The sequence below is a fragment of the Nymphalis io genome, chromosome 29 (assembly GCF_905147045.1).
Source record: "Nymphalis io chromosome 29, ilAglIoxx1.1, whole genome shotgun sequence".
Lineage (NCBI taxonomy): Eukaryota > Metazoa > Arthropoda > Insecta > Lepidoptera > Nymphalidae > Nymphalis > Nymphalis io.
The window spans coordinates 2,790,098-2,814,198 of record NC_065916.1 but is presented as its reverse complement, the minus strand read 5'-3'; the positions used below and the strand labels follow the sequence as shown (position 1 = coordinate 2,814,198).

Below are 24,101 nucleotides of genomic sequence, written 5' to 3'. Positions count from 1 at the left end.
CCACTACCCCTTCTAACACGCGAGCGAAGCCGCGAGCGAAAACAATACATTAAATATTTTCTTACAACCTTAATATGTATGGGTTGTTGTGACAATCAGCTGGTCCACTTCCCCGTCTGCCTATATTATTTATATTTTACTTTAATTAATTAGTTAATGGTTTCATTAATGAAATATTAGTTTGCGCGTTACGCGAGTAAAGCTTATATTATGTAAAACAACAAAATGAATGATATTTTGTAAAGCAAATATCTAACACTAATATTTCCGCAGATCATAAATTATCTTCGTAAGCTTATCTGTTTCCACGCCATTAGCCATGGCGAGTTCACAGCGTTCATTTCGCGCCAATGTCATAGTTCAATCCACAGATTAGAATAAAATAGGCGCTTTGTATTGAAAATGAATTTAATACAAATCTGCTGTATTGGTTTTTAGACGCCTGTTATAAACGACTTTTTAAAAATAAAGCTTGCTTAAGGGTATAGGGTTAAATATACTTTACAGTATATTTTATATTATTTTGAATTAGAAAAAAAATACGTAAAAAAACTCGTGAAAAATTCGTTCAACGTTAATTTATATAGAATAATCAATAATAGCTCAATTGGTTACAAACAAATTTTAATTAAACATTAAAATATTTTTTTTATTTAATTTTTTGACAGCTCGACCTCTGCGGCCATCTTAAGATTTTAACATAATAAAAATTTGTTTCCCTGTAATCTTTTCGAATTTCTTTGCACCTTGATGCTATATAATTAATGACAGTAAACAGGTGTGCTGTCAGTCCGTCTTGCTATTCATCACGTGAACCAATTAAAGATACAACGAAGTGCCCTTAATACCGAACTATTAATTCTTTTTATTTAATTTACTTATGTGATTTAATTGGAAAGTGTAGTTGGTAAATTAAATGTTAATTAAAATCTCGATAACCAGGTTGATTATTATTATTAAGTACGTGAAAAGACCAAATAATTAATTATTTTATACTTTTTATGTTTCTTACACATATATGGTTTTTTTTATCTGGCCATTAATCAAGATTTAAATTAAATATTAACAATCGTCTGTTCTTAAGGTAGGCAACATAATACCTGTGTTAAATAGTAACAGCCTGTGAATGTAACATTCCTGGGCTAAGGCCTCCTCTCCCTCTTGGAGGAGAAGTTATGGAGCTTATTCCACCTCGCTGATCCAACGCGGGTTGATGGAATACATATGTGGCAGAATTTCAGTGAAATTAGACACATGCAGGTTTCCTCATGATGTTTTCCTTCACCGTAAACCATGAGATGAAATATAATCACAAATTAAGCATATAAAAATTCAGTGGTGCTTGCCCGTGTTTGAACTCGTGTTAAATAATATACAATATATTAATTTGCCTTATACATTTTATAATTCTAAATAGATGTATAAATACATAAGACATACTTTTATACATAAAACACTCAGACTCAGGGCAAGAATTGCACCCGCAGCGGAAGGCAGAGTCACTGGCAACTGCGCCAACGAGTCAGTCTATTTAAATTTCGAACAATATGTAAAAAAAATACACAAAGTCATTGCAATATTCATCCGAAAATAAAAATCCTCTAAAAACATTAAATATCACCCTTTGAAATCTGAAGACCATTAAGTAAATAATTATCCGCTGTTTGTCCGCTGTCATTAGTACCGCCATTTCGCGGTGCGACAAAATGGCCGCGGGAAATGGACTGTGCACTGATAACCGACGGGCGAGGACTCGGTGATGAGATAAGCGTAGATTATGAAAAAGAAAAAAAAACGTTTAGGATTAAAGATTATTTATTCCCATAAAGACAATTACATCACTTACTTGAGAACACAATTGAAGAAAAAATACAAACAATTAAAAGACATTCGTTGTCGTACTTACATTTTTCAATGGAGAAAATAACACACAAATCATCAAACACAATTTGAAATAACACACAAAACATCACCACGATTTGAAAACCACTCTTATTCCATTCTACATACTCAGACAGGTATTTTTGTAATAATATAATGAGACGGTCGCTTTTTGAATATATCGAAAGAGTCAATATTTTTAATGTCTGAGGGTATCTTGTTATAAAGACGAGCACCGTCATATGTTATGCGGTGTGACCGTGTGACTTGGTACGAGTTTCAGGCATAACAATGAGACTCGCGCGTCGAGTGCAGGGGCGGCCAGATTTTTTGCTGCTATTAAATTGTAGTTCGGTATGGACATTTTTATCAATAGTTTTACGTATGAAAGTGCAGGTGTTGTAATTATATAATTGTTTTATGCTCATTAATTTAGATTCGCGATAAATTTTTTTAGTTGATGTTCGAAATTTAAAATTAAATAACATTTTTATTATTTTATTTTGTAGGACTTGTAGTTTGTCCAATCGTGTTTTGGCAGCACTTCCCTAGATGTCGATTAGATATAATAAATGTGGTTTTATTAGGGAATTATAAATTGTATAACGTATTTATGAAATCGAAAACTTTTTGTTCCTTTTTTAAATGCTTTAGAATGAAATATAAAATTACTTTATAAATAAATAGATAAGTCAATAATATTTTTCTGATGAGCATTGTTAAGAAGGAACACCTATATCCTACTAAATTATTATAAATACAAAAATCTCGGTATATGTCAGTTTACTTTTATACATAAGTTACATAATGACAGGCCGGTTGGTGTGGTTGGTAGATACTTGCCTTTCACGCCGAAGGTTGTGAGTTCGATTCCCACCCAGGACAGACATTTGTGTGCATGAACATATCTGTTTGTCCTGAGTCTGGGTGTAATTATCTATATAAGTATGTATGTTTGTATTTACAAAAGAAAAGTTGTATATGTAGTTTTAGGAACCAGAAGTGGATTTTAAAAATAACGGAAATGAGAAGTTAAATAAAAAAAACAAAGGAATTAAATTAGGAACGGAAAATGACTATTTAACATTAATAGAGAAAAATACTACTACGACACAGCTTAGGCGGGTGAAAGTAGAGTTCCGATCTTCAGGAGCAAAAAGAGGCCCATCATGGCGAGAGGTGGTTCTTTTATAGCCTGGTGCCCGTGTGTTGCCAGTCTTCTCGACTGACTCCTTACAGTAGCATATCAGTTGTCTGGTTTCCATAGTACAAGCTCTGCTTAGCTTGGGATCAGATGACCGTATGTGAATAAAAGTCCCAGGAAGATAAAAGGAATAATTTGTAAATGTTGTGACGCTGAACGAAACGGACTATCATCTCTTTATCACTTTCATAATCTGATGCGACAGCAAATCCGACATAGCCGGAAACAATTCAGGCGCAGGACCAACGGCTTTTCGTGCTTACAGGAGTACATACCACTTTCAGACTCCGAGCTGCTACTATGTATTTGGCGACAAAAATCCCAATAACATTTTATCGGCTCGACCTGGGTTTTGAACTCTGGACCTCAGGATGTGCGGCTTTATAGGTAGCCACTAGACCAACAGTCAAACGTACGATTATATATTCAATGGTAAGAACTTTTTTTAAGTGCACCTCTTTGTTGTTAAAATCGCTCCGCTCATGACCATGGCTTCACCCAACCACGCGTCGTATGACGAGCGATTCACTGGTTTTCTATTAAAACTTATCAGCTGGGTTAAATGGTCTGACACGCTCCCGTTACATTACGGTCATCATTACGGACTTACCGGGACTAGGGCGGGTTGATCCTTGTATAATGAAATTATGGCTGACAAAATGTATTCTTATATCTAATATTTGATATTAAAAAAAAAAAACAAAATATATGAATCCTTACGAAAAAAAGATACGTGACATTGGCAGAATATTTTGCGCTCGAAGCGTAGATACACGCCAGAAATGAGAGAAAAAAATATTAATGCCTATGCCTATGCATTAAAAAAATTACTCAGTATTAGTGTGGTTTTTAATCATTCGTTTTAAATAAACTTTATTAAAATATATTTATTGATTCAACAATATTTGTGCCACAAAACATGAAATATAATTTCTATTGCTGTTTTGTGGTTTTAAAGGATGAGTGAGAGACACTGTGTTTTTTTAAGAGATATATCTTAGGCTAAGGCGTTTTCCGTGATTATGGGTGCTGGTGATCACTTACCATTCGCTTGTCTGTGTTTATTTGTGCAAAAAAGGAGTATCCATTTTTTATATTGATTAATTTAACTGATTTTTTTAAACCTAAGAAAAATAAATTTTACAAACATCTCAATAGTAATATAAAAATACAATCATTTAGACGGCGTGTTCTTGCTATAGATTTGTAATGTGTATTTTGTTTTTTTCTTTTAATTTTGTATTATATAAAAATGTATGTACATAGTTTACTAATAAATAATTTAGTAATAATTAAATAGGTATATAAAAAAGAAAAAGAACATAACAGATTTATGAAATCCAGCAGACCAATTTTATTTTATTTTATTGAATAGGCAGGCAGACGAGCAAATGGGTCACGTGATGGTAAGTGGTCACCAACGCCCATAGACATTGGCATTGTAAGAAATGTTAATCATCGCTTACATCGCCCATGCGCCAACAACCTTGGGAACTAAGAGGTTATTTTCATGTGCCTGTAATTACAATGGCTCACTGGAATACAACAATACCAAGTACTGCTGTTTTGCGGTAGAACATCTGATGAGTCTGTAGTACCTACCCAGACGAGCTTGCATAAAGCCCTACAGTAAAACCAATTAGCAAATTGTCACTGTATCGCAATCGAATCGAAACGTAATCGTCGCGATTTAACCGCTTTCTCTTTCTACTAGCATAACGATACTGTGGTAACGATACTGTGATCACTGGTGGTAGAGCTTTGTGCAAGCTCGTCTGGGTAGGTACCACCCACTCATCAGATATTCTGCCGCAAAATAGCAGTACTTGTTATTGTTGTGTTCCGGTTTGAAGGGTGAGTGAGCCAGTGTAATTATAGGCACAAGGGACATAAAATCTTAGTTCCCAAGGTTGGTGGCGCATTGGCTGTATAAGCGATGGTTGACATTTCTTACAATGCCAATGTCTAAGGGCGTTTGGTGACCACTTCCCATCAGGTGGCCCATATGCTCGTCCGCCTTCCTATTCTATAAAAAAAAACTGTTGCGGTTAGGACGACGTTAGATCGGAATAGAATCGGGAACATATCGTTATATTTTAGTAGAATTAATCCCTGTCAATATCGGCATTGATAGCTACGTATTCTTAATTGTGTGCAAAATTTAGCTGTACAGTTTTATGCTCTAAAGACCACATCATATCCGTACCGTAACAGCCTGTGAATGTCCCACTGCTGGGCTAAAGGCCTCCTCTCCTCTTTTTTGAGGAGAAGGTTTGGAGCTTATTCCACCACGCTGCTCCAATGCGGGTTGGTAGAATTCACATGTGGCAGAATTTCAGTGAAATTAGACACATGCAGGTTTCCTCACGATGTTTTCCTTCACCGTAAAGCACGAGATGAATTATAATCACAAATTAAGCACATGAAAATTCAGTGGTGCTTGCCCGGGTTTGAACCCACGATCATCGGTTAAGATTCACGCGTTCTTACCACAGGGCCATCTCGGCTTTTTTTTTTTTTTCATATTGTGTAAACGTAATCACATCATATAGTGTAAACGTAATGACATGTATCTTTTGTCTCTTCAACAAAAATAAAAAAATATCCGATAAATAATGGTTCCATAAATTGCCAGAATGACGCTACTGTAGATGTAGGTATTACCTGATATTAACATTAAAGCGTTTTTTAAATTTAATTTATAAATTTGATTAACAGAAAAATTTTAGAAGAAATTTCTTACTTTCTCTCTCTAATTCAATTCCACTCTGGCGAGTATTAGCTCGTTCTACAACATCCTCTAGCTGCAGCAGCGCCATCTAAATTCAATACAATTTGAGGGAACTCTTTATACACAAATATTCTTTCGCTCTGCACTCTATAAACCACATTACTGGTGGTAGGGCTTTGTGCAAGCTCGTCTGGGTAGGTACCACCCACTCATCAGATATTCTACCGCAAAACAGCAATACTTGATATTGTTGTGTTCCGGTTTGAAGGGTGAGTGAGCCAGTGTAATTACAGGCACAAGGGACATAAAATCTTAGTTCCCAAGGTTGGTGGCGCATTGGATATGTAAGCGATGGTTGACATTTCTTACAATGCCAATGTCTAAGAGCGTTGGTGACCACTTACCATCAGGTGGCCCATATGCTCGTCCGCCTTCCTATTCTATAAAAAAAAAAAAAACATTATGTCTCTCAATATGCAATATGATCTGAGATCTTAGTCAAACAATAGGACAATTATTATACTAATTATACTCTAATAATAGAGTAATAAATGAAATTAGAGAAAGAGACAGAACCCCACTTTTTCATATTGCTTAATATACCTACTACAATAATAAAAATTTTACAAAATTTAAGATTACTTCTTTGTCAACTGTATTACTTTATCATGATACTATTAATAAATCTATTGTTTATACTAAAAACTATTCACAAGCATAAACTAAACGTTTATTTTGTAATGTCAAAATAGTGATCAGCTGTTTACAGTATTAACCTAAAAGCCGCTAATTTATTGAAATATAGATTTAAAAATGCGATTAATATCACAAATATTTCAGCCAGTTGTGACAATACCGAAAGGCGCTAAAATTAAAAATACTGAAATAACTTGTAAAAGTCAAAAAGTAAGTCACTGTTTCAATTAAAAAAAAATTACAAATATCTGAAATTACGTATTATAGAGTAATTACTATATTAAGAAATAATTATTAAGGATCTATTTTTGCGTTTTAATACGTAATGTACATTTTTAAATTTAAAGAATAAAAATAAAATATAAAAAGTTATTTAAAAAAAACTTCTTTGATCTTAATACAAGCTTTATACAGCTTCTTCTAGAATGTGGCTTGGTTCGGCCTACCAGTGCTGGTCTTTTCACGCTTCTCCCCCTTGCAAGACGAGCTGTCACCAAGATTGAAAATATAATTCATCGCTGCTTAGAAGAAGTTGGAGCTCAGAGGATCACACTGCCTTGCCTAACATCAGCTAAATTATGGGCAGCAAGTGGTCGACTTGATGATGTTGGTCCAGAGCTCATAAAAGTCGAGGACCGACATGGAAAGAAGTTTCTCTTAGCACCGGTATGTTATTAAATAAAAATATATGATAAAATGACATTATTATTATATATATATATATATATATATATTAATACGAGGTGTGGTTAGGTTTTATGCAAGCAAAGTCGCAGACTTGACTATCAATTTTCAACTGTCAAACAGTTATTTATACTGCCTCCGGTCTGAAGTGTGAGTAAGCTAGTGTAATGACAGGCATGAGACAGGGCTTAACATCTCAGATTCCGTGGATACCGGCTTAAAACATTGATACATATTGTAGTGTCTATTTATTCAACTCTTTATAGTACATCGCATTATATAATTTAAAAATAAGTCAAAAGAAAGAAACAAATCTGCAGCTGAAGGACTTTTCTTTCGTCGATTACTACCAAATGCCATCTATGTGCAAAGGTCATTTGTCAACAGGGTTACCAGTCAATCTTCAATCAATCAATCTGTCCTAAACTAAAGAAAATATCTGTATATTATATTTGTTATTATAATTCATCTCGTGCTTGACAGTGAAGGAAAACATCGTAAGGAAACCTGCATGTGTTGAATATCACTGAAATTCTGCCACATGTGTATTCTACCAACCCACATTGGAGCAGCGTGGTGGAGTGAGCTCCAAACCTTCTCCTCAAAAGGGAGAGGAGGCCTTAGCCCAGCAGTGGGACATTAACAGGCTGTTACTGTTACTGTACTGTGTCTATATAGCTTATTACAATAGCAGGAAAGTAACACAAATACAACAACTATGACATTGAACGACAAAAAATTGAGATTTAGAATAATATATAGTATTAATGATTGATTTGCAAAAGAGTGGTATTTTCAATATGACGTTGTTATCATATCTTTGGAAGTTAAATTAAAGTATTTTTAAGTATTTTATTTATTTATTTTGAACAATTTATAATTAAACAATTTATAATTAAACAATATATATGATAATAACTGTAATAGTATTATACTGTGTCGGAGCCGAGATGGCCCAGTGGTTCGAACGCGTGAATCTTAACCGATGATCGTGGGTTCAAACCCGGGCAAGCACCACTGAATTTTCATGTGCTTAATTTGTGTTTATAATTCATCTCGTGCTTGACGGTGAAGGAAAACATCGTGAGGAAACCTGCATGTGTCTAATTTCATTGAAATCCGGCCACATGTGTATTCTACCAACCCGCATTGGAGCAGCGTGGTAGAATAAGCTCCAAAACCTTCTCCTCAAAAGGGAGAGGAGGCCTTAGCCCAGCAGTGGGACATTAACAGGCTGTTACTGTACTGTTACTGTGTCGGAGCTACTAGCACCCTCCAATTCGACAGCGCATTTATTTATTATTTGTTCAAAGCAAACATAAAATACAATGTAATTTAATTTAAGAAATTACAAAACAAGTAGTTAAGTGTAAAAATAATATTGTATTATAAACAAAGATATATTAATCGAGAAATGTTTGTAGTGTGTAATACAGCAGAGCTAATGGTTTGTGTCTCTGTTACAATACAGTTACAGTAACAGCCTGTGAATGTCCCACTGCTGGGCTAAGGCCTCCTCTCCCTTTTTGAGGAGAAGGTATGGAGCTTATTCCGCCACGATGCTCCAATGCGGGTTGGTGGAATACACATGTGGCAGAATTTCAGTGAAATAAGACACCTGCAGGTTTCCTCACGATGTTTTCCTTCACCGTCAAGCACGAGATGAATTATAATCACAAATTAAGCACATGAAAATTCAGTGGTGCTTGCCCGGGTTCGAACCCACGATCATCGGTAAAATTCACACGTTCTAACCCTGGACCATCTCGATCAGTCGTTTGTCTCTACTTCTGCTTATTATATAGATTTTACAAAAAGTGTATATTTAAAAAAGTAATCATATTTTTTATTCAATATTATTATTTTATTATTATTAGTGGACTAATTATTAGTTTTATATTGAGAATTAAGTATTTATTGATTATATTAATTAAAATGAAATCATATATTACAGACTCACGAGGAAGCCATAGCCGACCTTCTTGCTGATGTCGGTCCGATATCCTACAAACAGTTACCATTCACATTGTATCAGGTTGGTATTTATACTAATATTATAAATGCGAAACCGCTGAACTGATTTTGATGAAATTTGGTATGAAGCAACCTAACACAGGCTAGCACTAAAAGGCATAAAATTGGTTGAAAATTAATTATAAAATTGCTAAAGTGGGTGCAATTTCAGTGTGAAAAATGGTTATTATATATATTGTTTATATACTATGTATGCCAATGTAAAGCCGAGATGGCCTAGTGGTAACAACGCGTGAATCTTAACCGATGATCGTGGGTTCAAACCCGGGCAAGCACCACTGAATTTTCATGTGCTTAATTTGTGATTATAATTCATCTCATGATTGGCGGTGAAGGAAAACATCGTGAGGAAATCTTCATGCGTCTAATTTCATTGAAATTCTGCCACATGTGCATTCTACCAACCCGCATTGGAGCAGCTGGTAGAATAAGCTCAAACCTTCTCCTCAAAATGGGAGAGGAGGCCTTAGCCCAGCAGTGGGACATTCACAGGCTGTTATTGTACTGTACTGTACTGTATAAACGATTTTTTTAAAATCTATTACAGATAGGCAATAAATACAGAGATGAACAACGTCCAAAGCACGGGTTACTACGGGCGAGAGAATTCAGCATGATGGACGCGTACAGCGTACACGCCTCCCACTCCTGCGCAGCCGACACGTACAGCGCGCTCACACGAGCGTACACTAAGATATTCCGGACGTTAGACTTGCCTGTGTTAAGAGGTTTGCTAAGTGAAATTACAATAAAAAAATATTTGTGTTGAAAAATTCTTTGGAAGTTGGAAGTGTGTACACTCCCGTGCCTCGGAAAGCACGTAAAGCCGTTGGTCCTGCGCCTCTTACCGGTCGTGTCGGATTGCCGTCCCATCGGATTATGAGAGTGATTAGAGACCGCATCTGTGTTTACGCACACACTTTTGTGCTATTATATCCTGTGCAATGCAGACCGGAAAGAGTTCAGGCGCAGGACCGCGGCACGGGAGTATACACACTTTCAACTTCCAGACTCCGGGCTGCTACTGAGAATTTTCTGACAAAAAAACCCAATAACTTTTTATTGGCCCGACCTGGGAATTGAACCCAGGACCTACGGGTCTGCGGCCTTACATCAAGCCACTAGACCAACGAGGCAGTTATACCTATAAATTTAATCGCCATTTAACTAACAGCAGCTAAACAATCAAATTTGTCAACAGTACAAGCTCCCACCGGGGAAATGGGGGGGACATTATCACACGAATGGCAGCTCCCATCTTCAGCCGGCGAAGATACTGTCGCTGTATGTCCGTCCTGCTCGCACACGACGCTCGCTAACGAAACTGAAGAGTGTGCCAAGTGTGGGAAAGAGATAGAACGAGTTAATAGTATAGAAGTGAGTATATTCTGTTAATTTTATAAAATATATTGGTGTTGATGAGGAACTACAGGCACAAGGGACATAAGATTTAGTGATGGTAGAGGTTGGTGCAAGCTCATCTGGGTAGGTACCACCCACTCATCAGATATTCTACCACAAAACAGTAATACTTGGTATTGTGTTCCGGTTTAAAGGGTGAGTGAGCCAGTGTAATTACAGGCACAAGGGACAAAACATCTTCGTTTCCAAAGTTGGTGGCGCATTGGTGATGTCAGGAATGATAAATAATTCTTACAGCGACAATGTCTATGGGCATTGGTGACATCATCTGGTGGTAGGATATTAAACATCCGCCTGGCTTGTTACCACCGTACGCATGGTGAAAAACTCGTGAAGTGGCTTGCAGCCGCGTTTCGAGGTCAGCCAGCGTACAGCCAGAGCCCGAGCGAGTATTGCCGCGATGGGTGTTGGTCAAATGGAGACGGCTGTTGAACCAATGCCGGGGGAAACTGTATTGACCTGCCGGACAGGGAGACCCGAAGAAACGGCTGTTCCGCTGGCCGCCCGTGGCATAGTGCAGGGGCCCGAGCGTGCCTAACCAGCTCGTGAGGCTGCCTCACCAGGCCACGCATAATCTCGGGGTGGACCGTCGTGCCGGTTGGTGACCGGTAGGTGGGGTCCCGGCGGCCACTTCCGGGGGGGTTCGAGGGCCCTTCCGTCCGGCGGGTCAGTGTATTTTTCCTTTTGGCAACCACTTGGGGAAACACGCCTCCACACTTTGCCCATCCCTATCGTGGCAATACATCGCTCGCTTCACGTCTCTTTTCCATTTTATTTTTCCCAAATGGCGCAACAAAATAGAAATAACGGTCGTACAGCGGTGCACACCCCCACCATACCCTCGCTGTTTGAGGTCGAGTTCTCTAACATCCGTGGACTCCACACTAACCTCAACGGTGTCCACCACCATCTCGAGACAGCACGGCCAGCAATGTTGTTTCTCACGGAGACACAAATACTCCGTCCTGCCGATACCAGCTACCTTAATTATCCCGGCTACACGCTTGAAGAATTCTTCAAAGCGAAAGCCGGAGTATGCTTGTTCGTCAGGACGGATGTTTGCTGTCACCGACTACGCTGCTTTGAGGACCCCTCCTTCTCCATGTTGGTGGTATGTGTGGACCTGGTTCGTCAGAGCCGAGTCTACGTGTGTCTCTACAGATCCCACAATGGTGACTTGGAGACAAGCCGATTATTTGACCATCTTGGTCGGGTGGCAGATGCTGCGCAAGAGCAATTTCCTAACGCGGAATTGGTGTTTTTGGGGGATTTTAATGCTCACCACGAATCATGGTTGAAATCTCTCAAAACTGACCATGCTGGAAGGACTGCTCATGCTTTTGCTCTCACACATGACTTGACCCAACTGGTTGATCAGCCCACCAGGATCCCAGACATTGATGGCAAAGCACCTTCTCTACTGGACCTTCTGCTGACTTCTCACCCGGTGGAATATCAGGTTGTGGTTCAGGCTCCTCTTGGCTCTTCGGATCACAGCCTTATATCTACCAGAGTGCCACAGGCCAAGCTGCCGCCACTAGAGGTATGCAAACGTCGCGTTTGGCACTATAAGTCGGCGGATTGGGACGGTATGCGCGATTACTATGCGTCGGTCCCTTGGAAGGAACGTTGCTTCAGTGGGAATGACTCGACAGCTGGTGCCGCTGCTGTTGCTGACGAGATCATGTTGGGAATGGAATACACGAGAGCGGATGCACAGCGCATTGTACAGATTGGTCATGACCTTGTTTCGCATCCTAGGGGCTCCCTTAGCTTCTGGCGTCTGACCAAGTCTATGCAAAACAATTTCTGCCAACCTTCGCTGCCACCGCTCAGAAATCCGGACGGATCGCTAGCTCTCAGTCCGCAAGAGCAAGCTGATCTCCTGGCTAAACTCTTTGCCGACAATTCCGTCATCGATGATTGTAGTGCGCTGCCACCTACAATACCTTCATGTGGCCATACGATGCCTGACATTAAAATCAGGCAACGTGATGTGCGTGCGGAGCTGCATTCACTTGATGTACGGAAAGCCAGCGGTCCCGATGGAATACCAGCCATAGTGTTGAAGAAGTGCGCAGCGGAGCTGTCTCCTGTGTTAACGCGCCTGTTCCAACTTTCTCTCTCTTCGGGATGTGTGCCGGAGGCTTGGAGAAGAGCTAATGTGCAAGCGGTTCCCAAAAAAGGGGATCGGTCTGACCCGGCAAATTATCGGCCAATAGCTATCACCTCAGTACTTTGTAAGGTGATGGAACGGATTTTAAACAACCAACTGATCCATTACCTAGAAGATCACTGTTTAATTAATGATCGTCAGTACGGGTTTCGACCAAAACGGTCCACAGGTAATCTTCTAGCGTACGTAACACACTTAAGGTGTGTTACGCTTTTTCACGCCACAACAACTGTGCCTGCAGTACAAAACACAGGTACGGTCTTGCGTGGAATATTGCTCGCACCTTTGGGATGGCTCCGCTAAGTACCTACTTGAGGCCTTGGACCGGTTGCAGCGACGTGCCGTACGCATTATTGGCGACGTAAAGGTCACAAACACCCTTGAACCTTTACAATTGCGTCGTGAGATAGCAGCACTGAGCGCTTTCTATCGACTGTATCACGGCGAGTGCTCTGAGGAATTATTCTCTCTAATTCCTGCTTCCCCCTTCCTTCTTAAGTCCACGCGAGCTGGTTCTCGATGTCACCGCCTAACTGTGACATCAATTCCATCGCGAACAAAGAAATTTGGCAACTCCTTTCTTTGTCGCACTTCCAAAAAATTGAATTCCTTACCAGCTCACGTGTTCCTCTTACAACCCGGGTTCCTTCAAACGAGGCGTGAAGAGGCATCTTGCTGGCCGGCGAGGCGAATGCGGCTAGTGCAGAACGTTTTTTCCGTCTGTACTGGCCGTCGTCGCGTTTGGACTCTACTACCACTTACCATCAGGTGGAGTAGAGTCATTTGCCCTCCCGGCGAATAAAAAAAAAAAAAAAAGACCACTTACCATCAGGTGACCCATTACACCGTCCGCTTAGCTCTAATATAAAAAAATATAATTATGGTTTTGTATAAATTGGTTGAAATATGACGATGATTGTTGAAGATGTGGGGCATACCAGTCATGATGAGTGGGAGCTTTACTGGCGCGTAAACCAAGAGAGAGCCGAGATGGCCTAGTGGTTTGAACGCGTGAATCTTAACCGATGATCGTGGGTTAAAACCCGGGCAAGCGCCACTGAAATTTCATGTGCTTGATTTGTGTTTATAATTCATCTCGTGCTTGATGGTGAAGGAAAACATCGTGAGGAAACCTGCATGTGTCTAATTTCATTGAAATTCTGCCACATGTGTATTCCACCAACCCGCATTGGGGCAGCGTGGTGGAATAAGCTCCAAACCTTCTCATCAAAATGGATAGGAGGCCTTAGCCCAGCAGTGGGACATTAACAGGCTGTTACTGTAAACCAAAAGAGTTATATAACTACGGATAGCTATTTGCTACAACTTTGATTTTATAATATGAATACTTGATCTGTAGGTAGGTCACACATTTGTCCTGGGCACGAGATACAGTGAGCCGTTGCAAGTGAACTGTGTGGGTCCAGACTCGTCCGCCCCCCTGCACATGGGCTGCTACGGTATCGGCATTACACGGTGAGTCTTGGGAGCGCATAACCTTTTTTCCGCTTGAAAAACGCGTTTACGCGGTACCCACAACGCCTTTTCGAGGGGCGTCACGGGATCGCTTGCGCATACTACCGTGACGCCCCCGGGGGTTGGCTCGCCTCTGCAGGCCTCCAAATCCTCGGTTCTCGGGGTACAAATACCCCTTATATAAGGGGACAGCGAGGATCTTCTCGAAGAATGCCCGTCTCATTCAGCAGCACAATTGGCCTATATGTCGAAGGAGTGGACGCCCCTCCTTCGGCAACAGAACCAACTTTCCCTCCTTCCACAGCTTCGAAAACTGCCCACTGGAATGACATTCATCAAAACAGTTCCCGAAGCCTCCCACTTAGATGTGGGAGGGTCCCACCAGGGTGTCACGCAGAACACGTCCTGGAACCCCGTCCGGACCCGGCGCTGTAGCCTACACCAATGGGGGGAGAAAAGATAAATAAACAACTTTGACATTGAACTGACATGACATTGGTTTGGGTATTAATAATCTGTGGTACTCATTATGGATTCGTCTAAATGGCGTCATTTTGAATGACGGCGACGTTGTTCCGACACTTTGGGAGTGAAATCAAAGTGTATATGAGTAGAGCTTCCTCCCCTCCCGATTTCAACGGCGTCCTAAGCCGAGGTCCGGCCTCACAGGAGGCACCCTTAGGACGTCCGACTCTCTTGAGCCCCTCGTGTGGCTCCCAACATCCGGCTGAGTTCAACTCGCCCATCCCGCCCGGTGACGCCGTAGAGGCCAATAAGGCCAACAGTAATACACAAACTGAAAAAAAAAATTGTGTCGACAGCGCAGCTAGGGTGTCCACACGATGCGTAATTAATTACATAATTGTTGGTTAACTTTACTTAGAAGTTTATCAATATTTATGTTATATGTATTGTTTTTGTCATATATGATCGTCAAATATCACGTCCTTAAATATTGATAGTAATTCACCGGTCAGCCAGTATATATAAGCGTTTGTTTTGGTTAAAGATTGCTGGCGGCCATTTTGGAGGTACTCTCGAGTGATAAATCAATGAGATGGCCGATAGAGGTCGCACCGTACAGCGCTGTTGTTATCGGTCCTAAGGTGAGTGATTGCGTACCATCCGCTCATATTCTACCGCAAAGCAAAATTTTATAATTGTGTTCTTGTTTGAAAGGTGCGTCAGCCAGTGGAATTACAGGTCTTAATAATAAAATTTATTTATTGATATAGGTGTATTCTATATTTCAAATGACATTTATTTGTTTTGTTTATGGTGGAAGGGTGATATCCAGTGATTTTATTTGTCCATACGAAATCTTTTTGTTGTAGCGATCTATAGATCATTGGCGTTTGGTTCGATTTTTGAAATCGGATTTTGAATTTTGATATATCGGACGCATGCCTAATAAGTAAGTTTAACGCTTCAATGTTGATTAAAGTAATTTGGTTTTGGTTTCTCCTAGGAAGGTTCCAAAGAATGGTTGAAGCATGACTTCGATAGAGTACTAGGTGTCGCGCAACGGATACACGAGAACGGATACCGTGGTGATGTACTGGTGGACGACCGCCACGGGCTCACCATCGGGAAACGGCTGATGATGGCAGACAGGTATTACGTCATCTAATTTGGTCTTGTTTTAGTAAGTCGGAGGCCCCCACATGAGAGGGGTCCCCGCAAACAAAACTAGATTAAAAAACACCCACCAAACTGTTCCTACTCATTATTGATAATGATCTTCTCCAGGAGCTGAATTTCAGACGAGTCTTCAAATTTGTCGTCGAATTTTTTTTATATATTTTTCTTATAATTATATTATATATAAGTTTGTTAAAATAATTAAATATGTATATGTTTGGTAAATAGTAAAGGCCTCCACTCCTTCGTCGCCCCAGGGCCTCCAGACCCTCATAAAGTCAATTTTTAAAATGAGAATATGTATTTCAGAATCGGTTACCCATTCATCATAGTGTGCGGCAAGTCCGCTTTAGAGACTCCGCCGCGCTACGAACTGTATCGAAGCACCGGGGGCGAAGCGCCCACACCACAACTATTAACAATCGACGAACTATTAACGGTTATGAACGAAAGAAAAAATAATATTAATATAGAGTACAGAGAAAATGTAGTTGTGTGAAAAGAAATTATATTATAACGCCATCTGTTGTTTCATTTTAAAACTAAATACGGCCATGGCGTTTTTCTCTTTCTGTCATTATAGATTTGACATTCGAAAGAAAAAGACAACATTGTGTAAGAATACCCCAGTTAAACAATCCTTCAGATTTACTTTTAACATTTTATTCTCTTCCACACGTATATAGTCGCGTGAATCTTAACCAATGAACGTGGGTTCAAACCCGGGCAAGCCTCCCGGACCTCTGAATTTTCATGTGCTTAATTTGTGATTATAATTTATCTCGTGCTTTTCGGTGAAGGAAAACATCGTGAGGAAACCTGCATGTGTGTAATTTCATCGAAATTCTGCCACATGTGTATTCCACCAACCCGCATTCGAGCAGCGTGGTGGAATAAGCTCCAAACCTTCTCCTCAAAAAGGGAGAGGAGGTCTTAGCCCAGCAGTGGGACATTTACAGGCTGTTACTTACTTTACTTACACGTATATATCTTGTTATATGATTTATTACTAATGAATATTTTACAATTCTATAACAATTTTTATTGGAATTCTTGCAATCACCCTGGCAACCTCGAACGAGTCAATCTTTCCGTGTTTTGTTCCTTTTTATATATTCCGTAGTTTTTTTCGCTCAATAATTTCCAACCAGTGTTAATTTAGTTAAAAATATCACCATTATTATTTAAAAATCTCAAAATAATTATTCAAAATCAGTAAAACCTTACAATTGCTTATCTGCTCAATCCCTAAAAAACATTTGTTACTTGCAAGCGTACCCTTAATGATACCCTTAATTTATATTGCTAGCTACCCATCCCGGCTTTGCACGGATATAAAAAGTTAATACATAAAACGCTTATATATCTGTTCCTATATTATAAATCACTGAAACGATTTTAATAAAACTTGGTATGAAGTTTAAGCCCCAAGGAAAACAGGTTACTGTTTCACGGTAGCATGTGCAAGCGATTCCGTTGTGCTCCTCGTTAAAACTGAAAAGGTACCTCTGGTTTTTTAGTGGGTATTCCGATCCGCACTCGACGCCTTGGACACCGGCGAGCCCCGCATACCCCCTCACTGTTCCCGTGGGGGGAATGCGTAATGCTTGTTTCTAGCTTTAAAAAAAAGGACATATGCTACGGTTATAAACCAAACACCCCAAACTCTGGTGAAGCTAGTATCTTTATATTTAGTTAATTGACGGACCGTTGGCGTGGTTGGTAGATACATGCCTTTCACGCTGATGGTTGAGGTTCGTTTCCCACCCAGCACAGACATTTGTGTGCATGAACATGTCTGTTCGTCTTGATTCTGGGTGTAATTATCTATATAAGTATGTATTTACAAAAGAAAAGTAGTATATGTAGTACATCAACTGTCTGGTTTCCATAGTATAAGCTCTGGTTCGTTTGGGATCAGAATGTGTGTGAATAATGTCCCAGGATATTATTATAGTTATAAATAAGTCTTTTGTAAATAAATGTATTAATATTTAGAATAAACAACAGTCTTACTATAGAAACCTCCAAAACGAATACGGTGTTCCAAGATGGATGGACTTTGAGGAGTCCGAAAGCTTGCTGATATAACTTTAGCTTTACTTCTCCTGTTTATACAACCAGCTATCATATCTGTACCCTGACAACGAATATGTTTTATTTTATAGATAGGCGGATGGTTCACTTGTTCTTTTATGCAAGCTCGTCTGGGTAGGTACCACCCACTCATCAGATATTCTACCACCAAACAGCAATATTGAATATTGTTGTGTTCCGGTTTGAAGGGAGAGTGAGCCAGTGTAATTGCACAAAGGACATAACATCTTAGTTCCCAAGGTAGGTGGTGCATTGGCGATGTAAGCGATGGTTAACATTTCTTACAATGCCAATGTCTATGCCTTCCTAGGCGGACGAGCATATAGTATATACCTATACTATAAAAAAGCGGTGACCATAGACAATGGCGATGTAAGAAATATTAACCATTTCATACATCGCCATTGCGCCACCAACCTTGGGAAATAAGATGTTATCACCTTTGTGCTAGTTACGAGCTCGTATTCAAACCGGAACGTATCTACTAAGTACTGGTGTTTAGCGGTAGAATATCTGAAGCGTGTGGCACCTACCCAGGCTTGCGCAACCCCCTAGTAAAAACTTTCGACTGATCAAGGTGATACAGATTCAATAAGGGCTCGTTTTTAATCTTTTTTTCAAATAACAGCAGCTCACTAAGAGATCTGTTGTCTTATGGTGATACTATTTTGACGCGTGTATCATGTTGTATGTTATAATCATTACGGTCAATATCGCATATTTTAAGAGCCGGTTGGCGTGGTTGGTGGCTTGCCTTTCACGCCGAAGGTTATGGATTCGATTCCCACCCAGGACAGACATTTGTGTGCACGAACATGTCTGTTTGTCCTGAGTCTGGGTGTAATTATCTATATAAGTATGTATTTACAAAAAGAAAAGCAGTATATGTAGTATATCAGTTGTCTGGTTTCCATAGTACGAGCTCTGCTTAGTTCGGGATCAGATGGCCGTGTGTGAATAATGTCCCAGGATATTATTATTATATCACTCTGACATTTCACGACCGTATTCTGTGAGTCTCGAGTTTGTTCTTAGGTCACATATATTAAAATAATGTGCAATACAAGCGCATTTTCCCACGCACTACTTTACAAACCAAAACGTGTTCTAATACAAAACAATACGTGTAGTTTTCTTATATACAAATAAAGGCATTATAATAAGAATGTTAAGGATCACATTCGCTTGCTGTATTTAAATAATGGTGCGCCGTGTATTTCAATGGTATGTGAATGTAATGACGCGTAAATGAGCTAGTGATGTGCTTGCATCGTGTTTTATTATCGATTATATTCCTTTTATTATATATTTTCAAATTTCTGAATAAATAAAATTTTAATACAATTTCTTTTTAGTGAGTTGTGATGGCTCTCGTTAGAAACCGATAATTCCGAGTTCAAACCTGGGCAAGCACTTTAATTTATATTTGTTTAATTTGAGTTTATAATGCATCTCGTGCTCGGTGGTTAAGGAAAACATCGTAAACATGAGGACGAAAATCTGCCACGTGTATCCACTAACCCGCATTGGAAAAGCTTGGCGGAGTTAGCTCCAAGCCTTCTCCTCAAAAAGGAAAGGTTTTATAACTATTTATAATAAACCTAAAGAAATCGTACGGTTTATTACAAAGCAGTTTCACTGTTATAACAAAAATTCTACTGGTGGTAGACCTTTGTGCAAGCTCGTCTGGGTAGGTACCACCCACTGATCAGATATTCTACCGCAAAACAGCAGTACTTGTTATTGTTGTGTTCCGGTTTGAAGGGTTAGTGAGCCAGTGTAATTACAGGCACAAGGGACATAAAATCTTAGTTCCCAAGGTTGGTGGCGCATTGGCTGTATAAGCGATGGTTGACATTTCTTACAATGCCAATGTCTAAGGGCGTTTGGTGACCACTTCCCATCAGGTGGCCCATATGCTCGTCCGCCTTCCTATTCTATAAAAAAAAGGTACAGATAACGTTGATCTATATTAATGTTAACATTCTTTATAGTAATAGTACAGTAACAGCCTGTTAATGTCCCACTGCTGGGCTAAAGCCTCCTCTCCTTTTTTGAGGAGAAGGTTTGGAGCTTATTCCAATACGCTGCTCCAATGCGGGTTGGTAGAATACATGTGGCAGAATTTCAATGAAATTAGACACATGCAGGTTTCCTCCCGATGTTTTCCTTCACCGTCAAGCACGAGATGAATTATAAACACAAATTAAGCACATGAAAATTCTTTATACATATTTTTATCAAAAACACAAAAAGTAAATACAAGTGCAGACCGGAAGAGTTCAGCCAGGACCCGCGCCTATCCGTGCTTCCGGATGCACGCTGTCAATACTGTTAACTACCAGACTGCGCTGATAAAGAGAATTTCGCGAAAATATCCTAAATCACTCCCATTTTAATAAAATAGTGCATATATATTAAAATTAGAATTAGCAATAAATTCGCTTATTGCTGTCCGAAAACTATATCTGTAATCAATTCTAGGCCAGATTAGAAAGTAGACTTTCTAATCAGCATTTAACTGTTTCTAGATCTCGAACATTCATAAAAATACATAATGTCAACCTGTATTTTTATAGAATTGGAAGGCGGACAAACATCTGATGGTGAGTGGTCACCAACGCAAATAGACATTGGCATTGTAAGAAATGTTAACCATCACTTAAACCAATGCGCCTCCAACCTTGGGAACTAAGATGTTATGTCCGTGTAATTACACTGGCTCACTCACCCTTCAAACCGGAACACAACAATACCAAGTACTGCTGTTTTGCGGTAGAATATCTGATGAGTGTGTGGTACCTACCCAGACGAGCTTGCACAAAGCCCTACCAACAGTATGAACTTGAGAAATGGATCATTAAAATACCTACATACTATTACTATACATATCTAAATAAAAATATACAATGCTTACTATTTAAGTACATACTATATTTATATTGTATATAATAATATCCTGGGACATTTTTCACACACGGCCATCTGATCCCAAATTAAGCTTGTACAAAGCTTGTGCTATGGAAACCAGACAACTGACATACTACATATACTATTTATCTTTTGTAAATACATACTTATATAGATAATTACACCCAGACTCAGGACAAACAGACATGTTCATGAACACAAATGTCTGTCCTGCGTGAAAGGCAAGTATCTACCAACCACGCCAACCGGCTCGTCTATATGTAACTCGATTGTCTAAATAGAGTTATTACTGAGTATCTTGCACTTCTTGGTAGAATAAACATACTACCGGTTGATGGCTTTTGTCAGGAATATGTCAAGATATTAAAAATTTCTGGGTGGTAGGGCTTTGTGGGTTTGTGGGAGTGAGTGGGTGAGTGAGTGAAATATAATTATCGTTAATAATTATTAATTATCTATCGATATGGTCATGAACGCTCTTGACCTTTATTTTTACTCTGTATATTGAACTTTATATATTAAATGAAAGTAATTGGCAAACTGGTTAATGAGCGCCGAGATAAACGAACTTCACGAGGTAGTTTTATAAACAGAGATTTAATATAAGCTCATTCTTTTCAATAAATAATATCGCTTATTTTATTTCATTTCTTACTTCGGAAAGATATAAATAACATTTAATTTAGCGTATCAAGGAAATTATGTACAGTCCTTTTTGTAATCAATTCACGGCGTCTAAAAGATTGTCCATAAGCATTGTACTCAAGACGCTGGCACTATTGCCTCTGCACCGCTAGACTCAGCCTTTGGGCTGGCGCTTATTTAAGCGCCAGCTCTTGGGTCACCAGAAGTGTGGACCAGTTAAAAAAATATTATTATCGCTTATTTATGTAGTACTAATATTATATAACACTAGCTACCCATGGCGGCTTCGCACGAGTATAATAATGGTGTACATAAAGCGTTTATATCGTAATACATATAACTCTGGTCTACGCGGCGCACGCCAGTAAAGTCGACATGATTATTTTTGACATCTTTTTTTTTTTTTTTATAGAATAGGAAGGTGGACGAGCATATGGGCCACCTGATGGTAAGTGGTCACCAAACGCTCTTAGACATTGGCATTGTAAGAAATGTCAACCATCGCTTATAGCCAATGCGCCACCAACCTTGGGAACTAAGATTTTATGTCCCTTGTGCCTGTAATTACACTGGCTCACTCACCCTTCAAACCGGAACACAACAATATCAAGTATTGCTGTTTTGCGGTAGAATATCTGATGAGTGGTTGGTACCTACCCAGACGAGCTTGCACAAAGCCCTACCACCAGTAGAATCTTTAATTATCATAATCATATTTCAGCCAATGTACACAAAATATCAATAAATTATACATCTAAATTTTCCTAATGAATTACTCTCCATTGGCAAAAACCATATAAAAAGGCGTTCCGTAGTTTTTTTTTATGTCGTTCAGAGTGACAGACGGAGAAACGCGGCGGAGGCACTTTGTTTTTTAATATGTAGTGATAACAAGCTGACCGTCCCAATTTCGTACGAATAAATTAAGAATTTAATTGATTTTATTTAATAAAAAAACCCTTAAGACACAGGTTTCAATTAAACCATAAAGGGGCTCACACAATACTACACAAAAAATCCATTAAAATCAGTCCAGCCGTTTAGAAATTCAGTGTACACGTACAGAAGAATTATATAAAGATTATATTAGAAGCCGAGATAGCCCAGTGGTAAGAACGCGTAAATCTTAACCGATGATCGTGGGTTCAAACCTGGCAAGCACCATTGAATTTCCATGTGCTTAATTTGTAATTATAATTCATCTCGTGCTTTACGGTGAAGGAAAATCGTGAGGAAACCTGCATATGTAATCCACCAACCCGCATTGGAGCAGCATGGTAAAATAAGCTCGAAACCTTCTCAAAAAAGGGATAGGAGGCGTCAGCCCAGCAGTGGGACATTTATTTCAGGCTGTTACGAATACGAATATATTAAAAGTAAACGATTTTAATATATAAATAGTAAATAGCGATTAAAAAGCAATTAGTTTAAAAAAATATTGTTTATTATAAGCCATCTGCGATTGCGATTACATCACTATGTAATTATTTGATGATATACTAACAATTTAAAAAGCGTTTTACACGCAATACTCACAAAAGAAAAACATACGCACTCATCTAGAGGTGTAATACTATTGACCGGTTTACAAGTTATCGTTTTTGTTATTGACAAGCTGGTTGGCGTGGTTGGTAGAACACTTGCCTTTCACGCCGAAGGTTGTGGGTTCGATTCCCACCCAGGACAGACATTTGTGTGCATGAACATGTCTGTTTGTCCTGAGTCTGGGTGTAATTATCTATATAAGTATGTATTTACAAAAAGAAAAGTAGTATATGTAGTATATCAGTTGTCTGGTTTCCATAGCACAAGCTTTGTACAAGCTTAATTTGGGATCAGATGGCCGTGTGTGAAAAATGTCCCAGGATATTATTATTATTATTATTATTATTATTATTATTATTATTATTATTATTATTATTATTATTATTATTATTATTATTATTATTATTATTATATTTTTATTTTTATAGTTCGAAATACGAAATGGTCATCTTTGCAAATGTGTACCTATTTATTTTACTATATACATAACTTAATATAAAGTTAAATCCATTTTTATAAGAAGGTACGTCGATAATAGCCCAATATCACTATTACCCCTGCGCTTTGATACTCAAAATGTACTATATTCAATTTATATAATATATACTACTTGAAAGGAAACAAATACTAAATCCATATAATATGGTTTTGGGTATATATGATAATTTGAATTAAAGTAAATTAAGTCTGTCTGGGAGTGTAATGTTCTCAAGGTTCATGTATGTAAGCTTCTTTAATCAACCATATTTTTTAAATGCCTAAACAGATTTGGATGTATAGGAGAATTCTTACGTCATCCCGAGTGACACGGACTTCATTCGTTCATTCATTCTTTTTTAATTCCTTATATAAAAGGACGCCCTCCAGCTAGGTGGAGTGACGATATACGCAAGGTGGCTGGCAGCGGATGGAGGTTAAGAGCTGAAGATCGAGCTCAG

The 24,101-nt window shown here is 38.9% G+C and overlaps 3 protein-coding genes and 1 long non-coding RNA gene across 5 annotated transcripts in view; 2 read left to right on the top strand and 2 right to left on the bottom strand.

Annotated features, from left to right (window-relative positions):
- The window catches only part of LOC126779567 (cyclin-dependent kinase 9), a 132,125-nt gene that overhangs the window by 68,184 nt on the left and 39,840 nt on the right, over nucleotides 1-24,101 (bottom strand). The gene's annotated exons all lie outside the window — the stretch shown is intronic.
- Nucleotides 2,706-23,496, top strand: LOC126779728 (uncharacterized). Its single transcript, XR_007670395.1, has 2 exons — nucleotides 2,706-2,738; nucleotides 23,277-23,496. It is a non-coding gene; the product is annotated as an uncharacterized LOC126779728 (long non-coding RNA).
- LOC126779546 (probable proline--tRNA ligase, mitochondrial) lies at nucleotides 6,558-16,467 on the top strand. Of its 2 annotated transcripts, none has more exons than XM_050503643.1 (9): nucleotides 6,558-6,722; nucleotides 6,927-7,178; nucleotides 9,151-9,231; nucleotides 9,778-9,958; nucleotides 10,432-10,607; nucleotides 14,189-14,304; nucleotides 15,314-15,410; nucleotides 15,773-15,918; nucleotides 16,255-16,467. In XM_050503643.1, the coding sequence occupies exons 1-9, from the start codon at nucleotides 6,630-6,632 to the stop codon at nucleotides 16,442-16,444; spliced, it is 1,332 nt and encodes a 443-aa protein (XP_050359600.1). In that variant the 5' UTR covers nucleotides 6,558-6,629; the 3' UTR covers nucleotides 16,445-16,467. The 2 variants fall into 2 exon arrangements, with proteins under 2 accessions (XP_050359600.1, XP_050359601.1); XM_050503644.1 differs by having other exon boundaries at nucleotides 6,579-6,722; nucleotides 10,432-10,611; nucleotides 14,193-14,304.
- Nucleotides 7,814-24,101, bottom strand: part of LOC126779469 (putative pre-mRNA-splicing factor ATP-dependent RNA helicase PRP1) — a 105,403-nt gene continuing 89,115 nt past the window's right edge. The window contains exon 11 of the transcript XR_007670358.1: nucleotides 7,814-7,866. The gene's annotated coding sequence lies outside the window, so the exon portion shown is untranslated. The remainder of the gene's footprint in view (nucleotides 7,867-24,101) is intronic.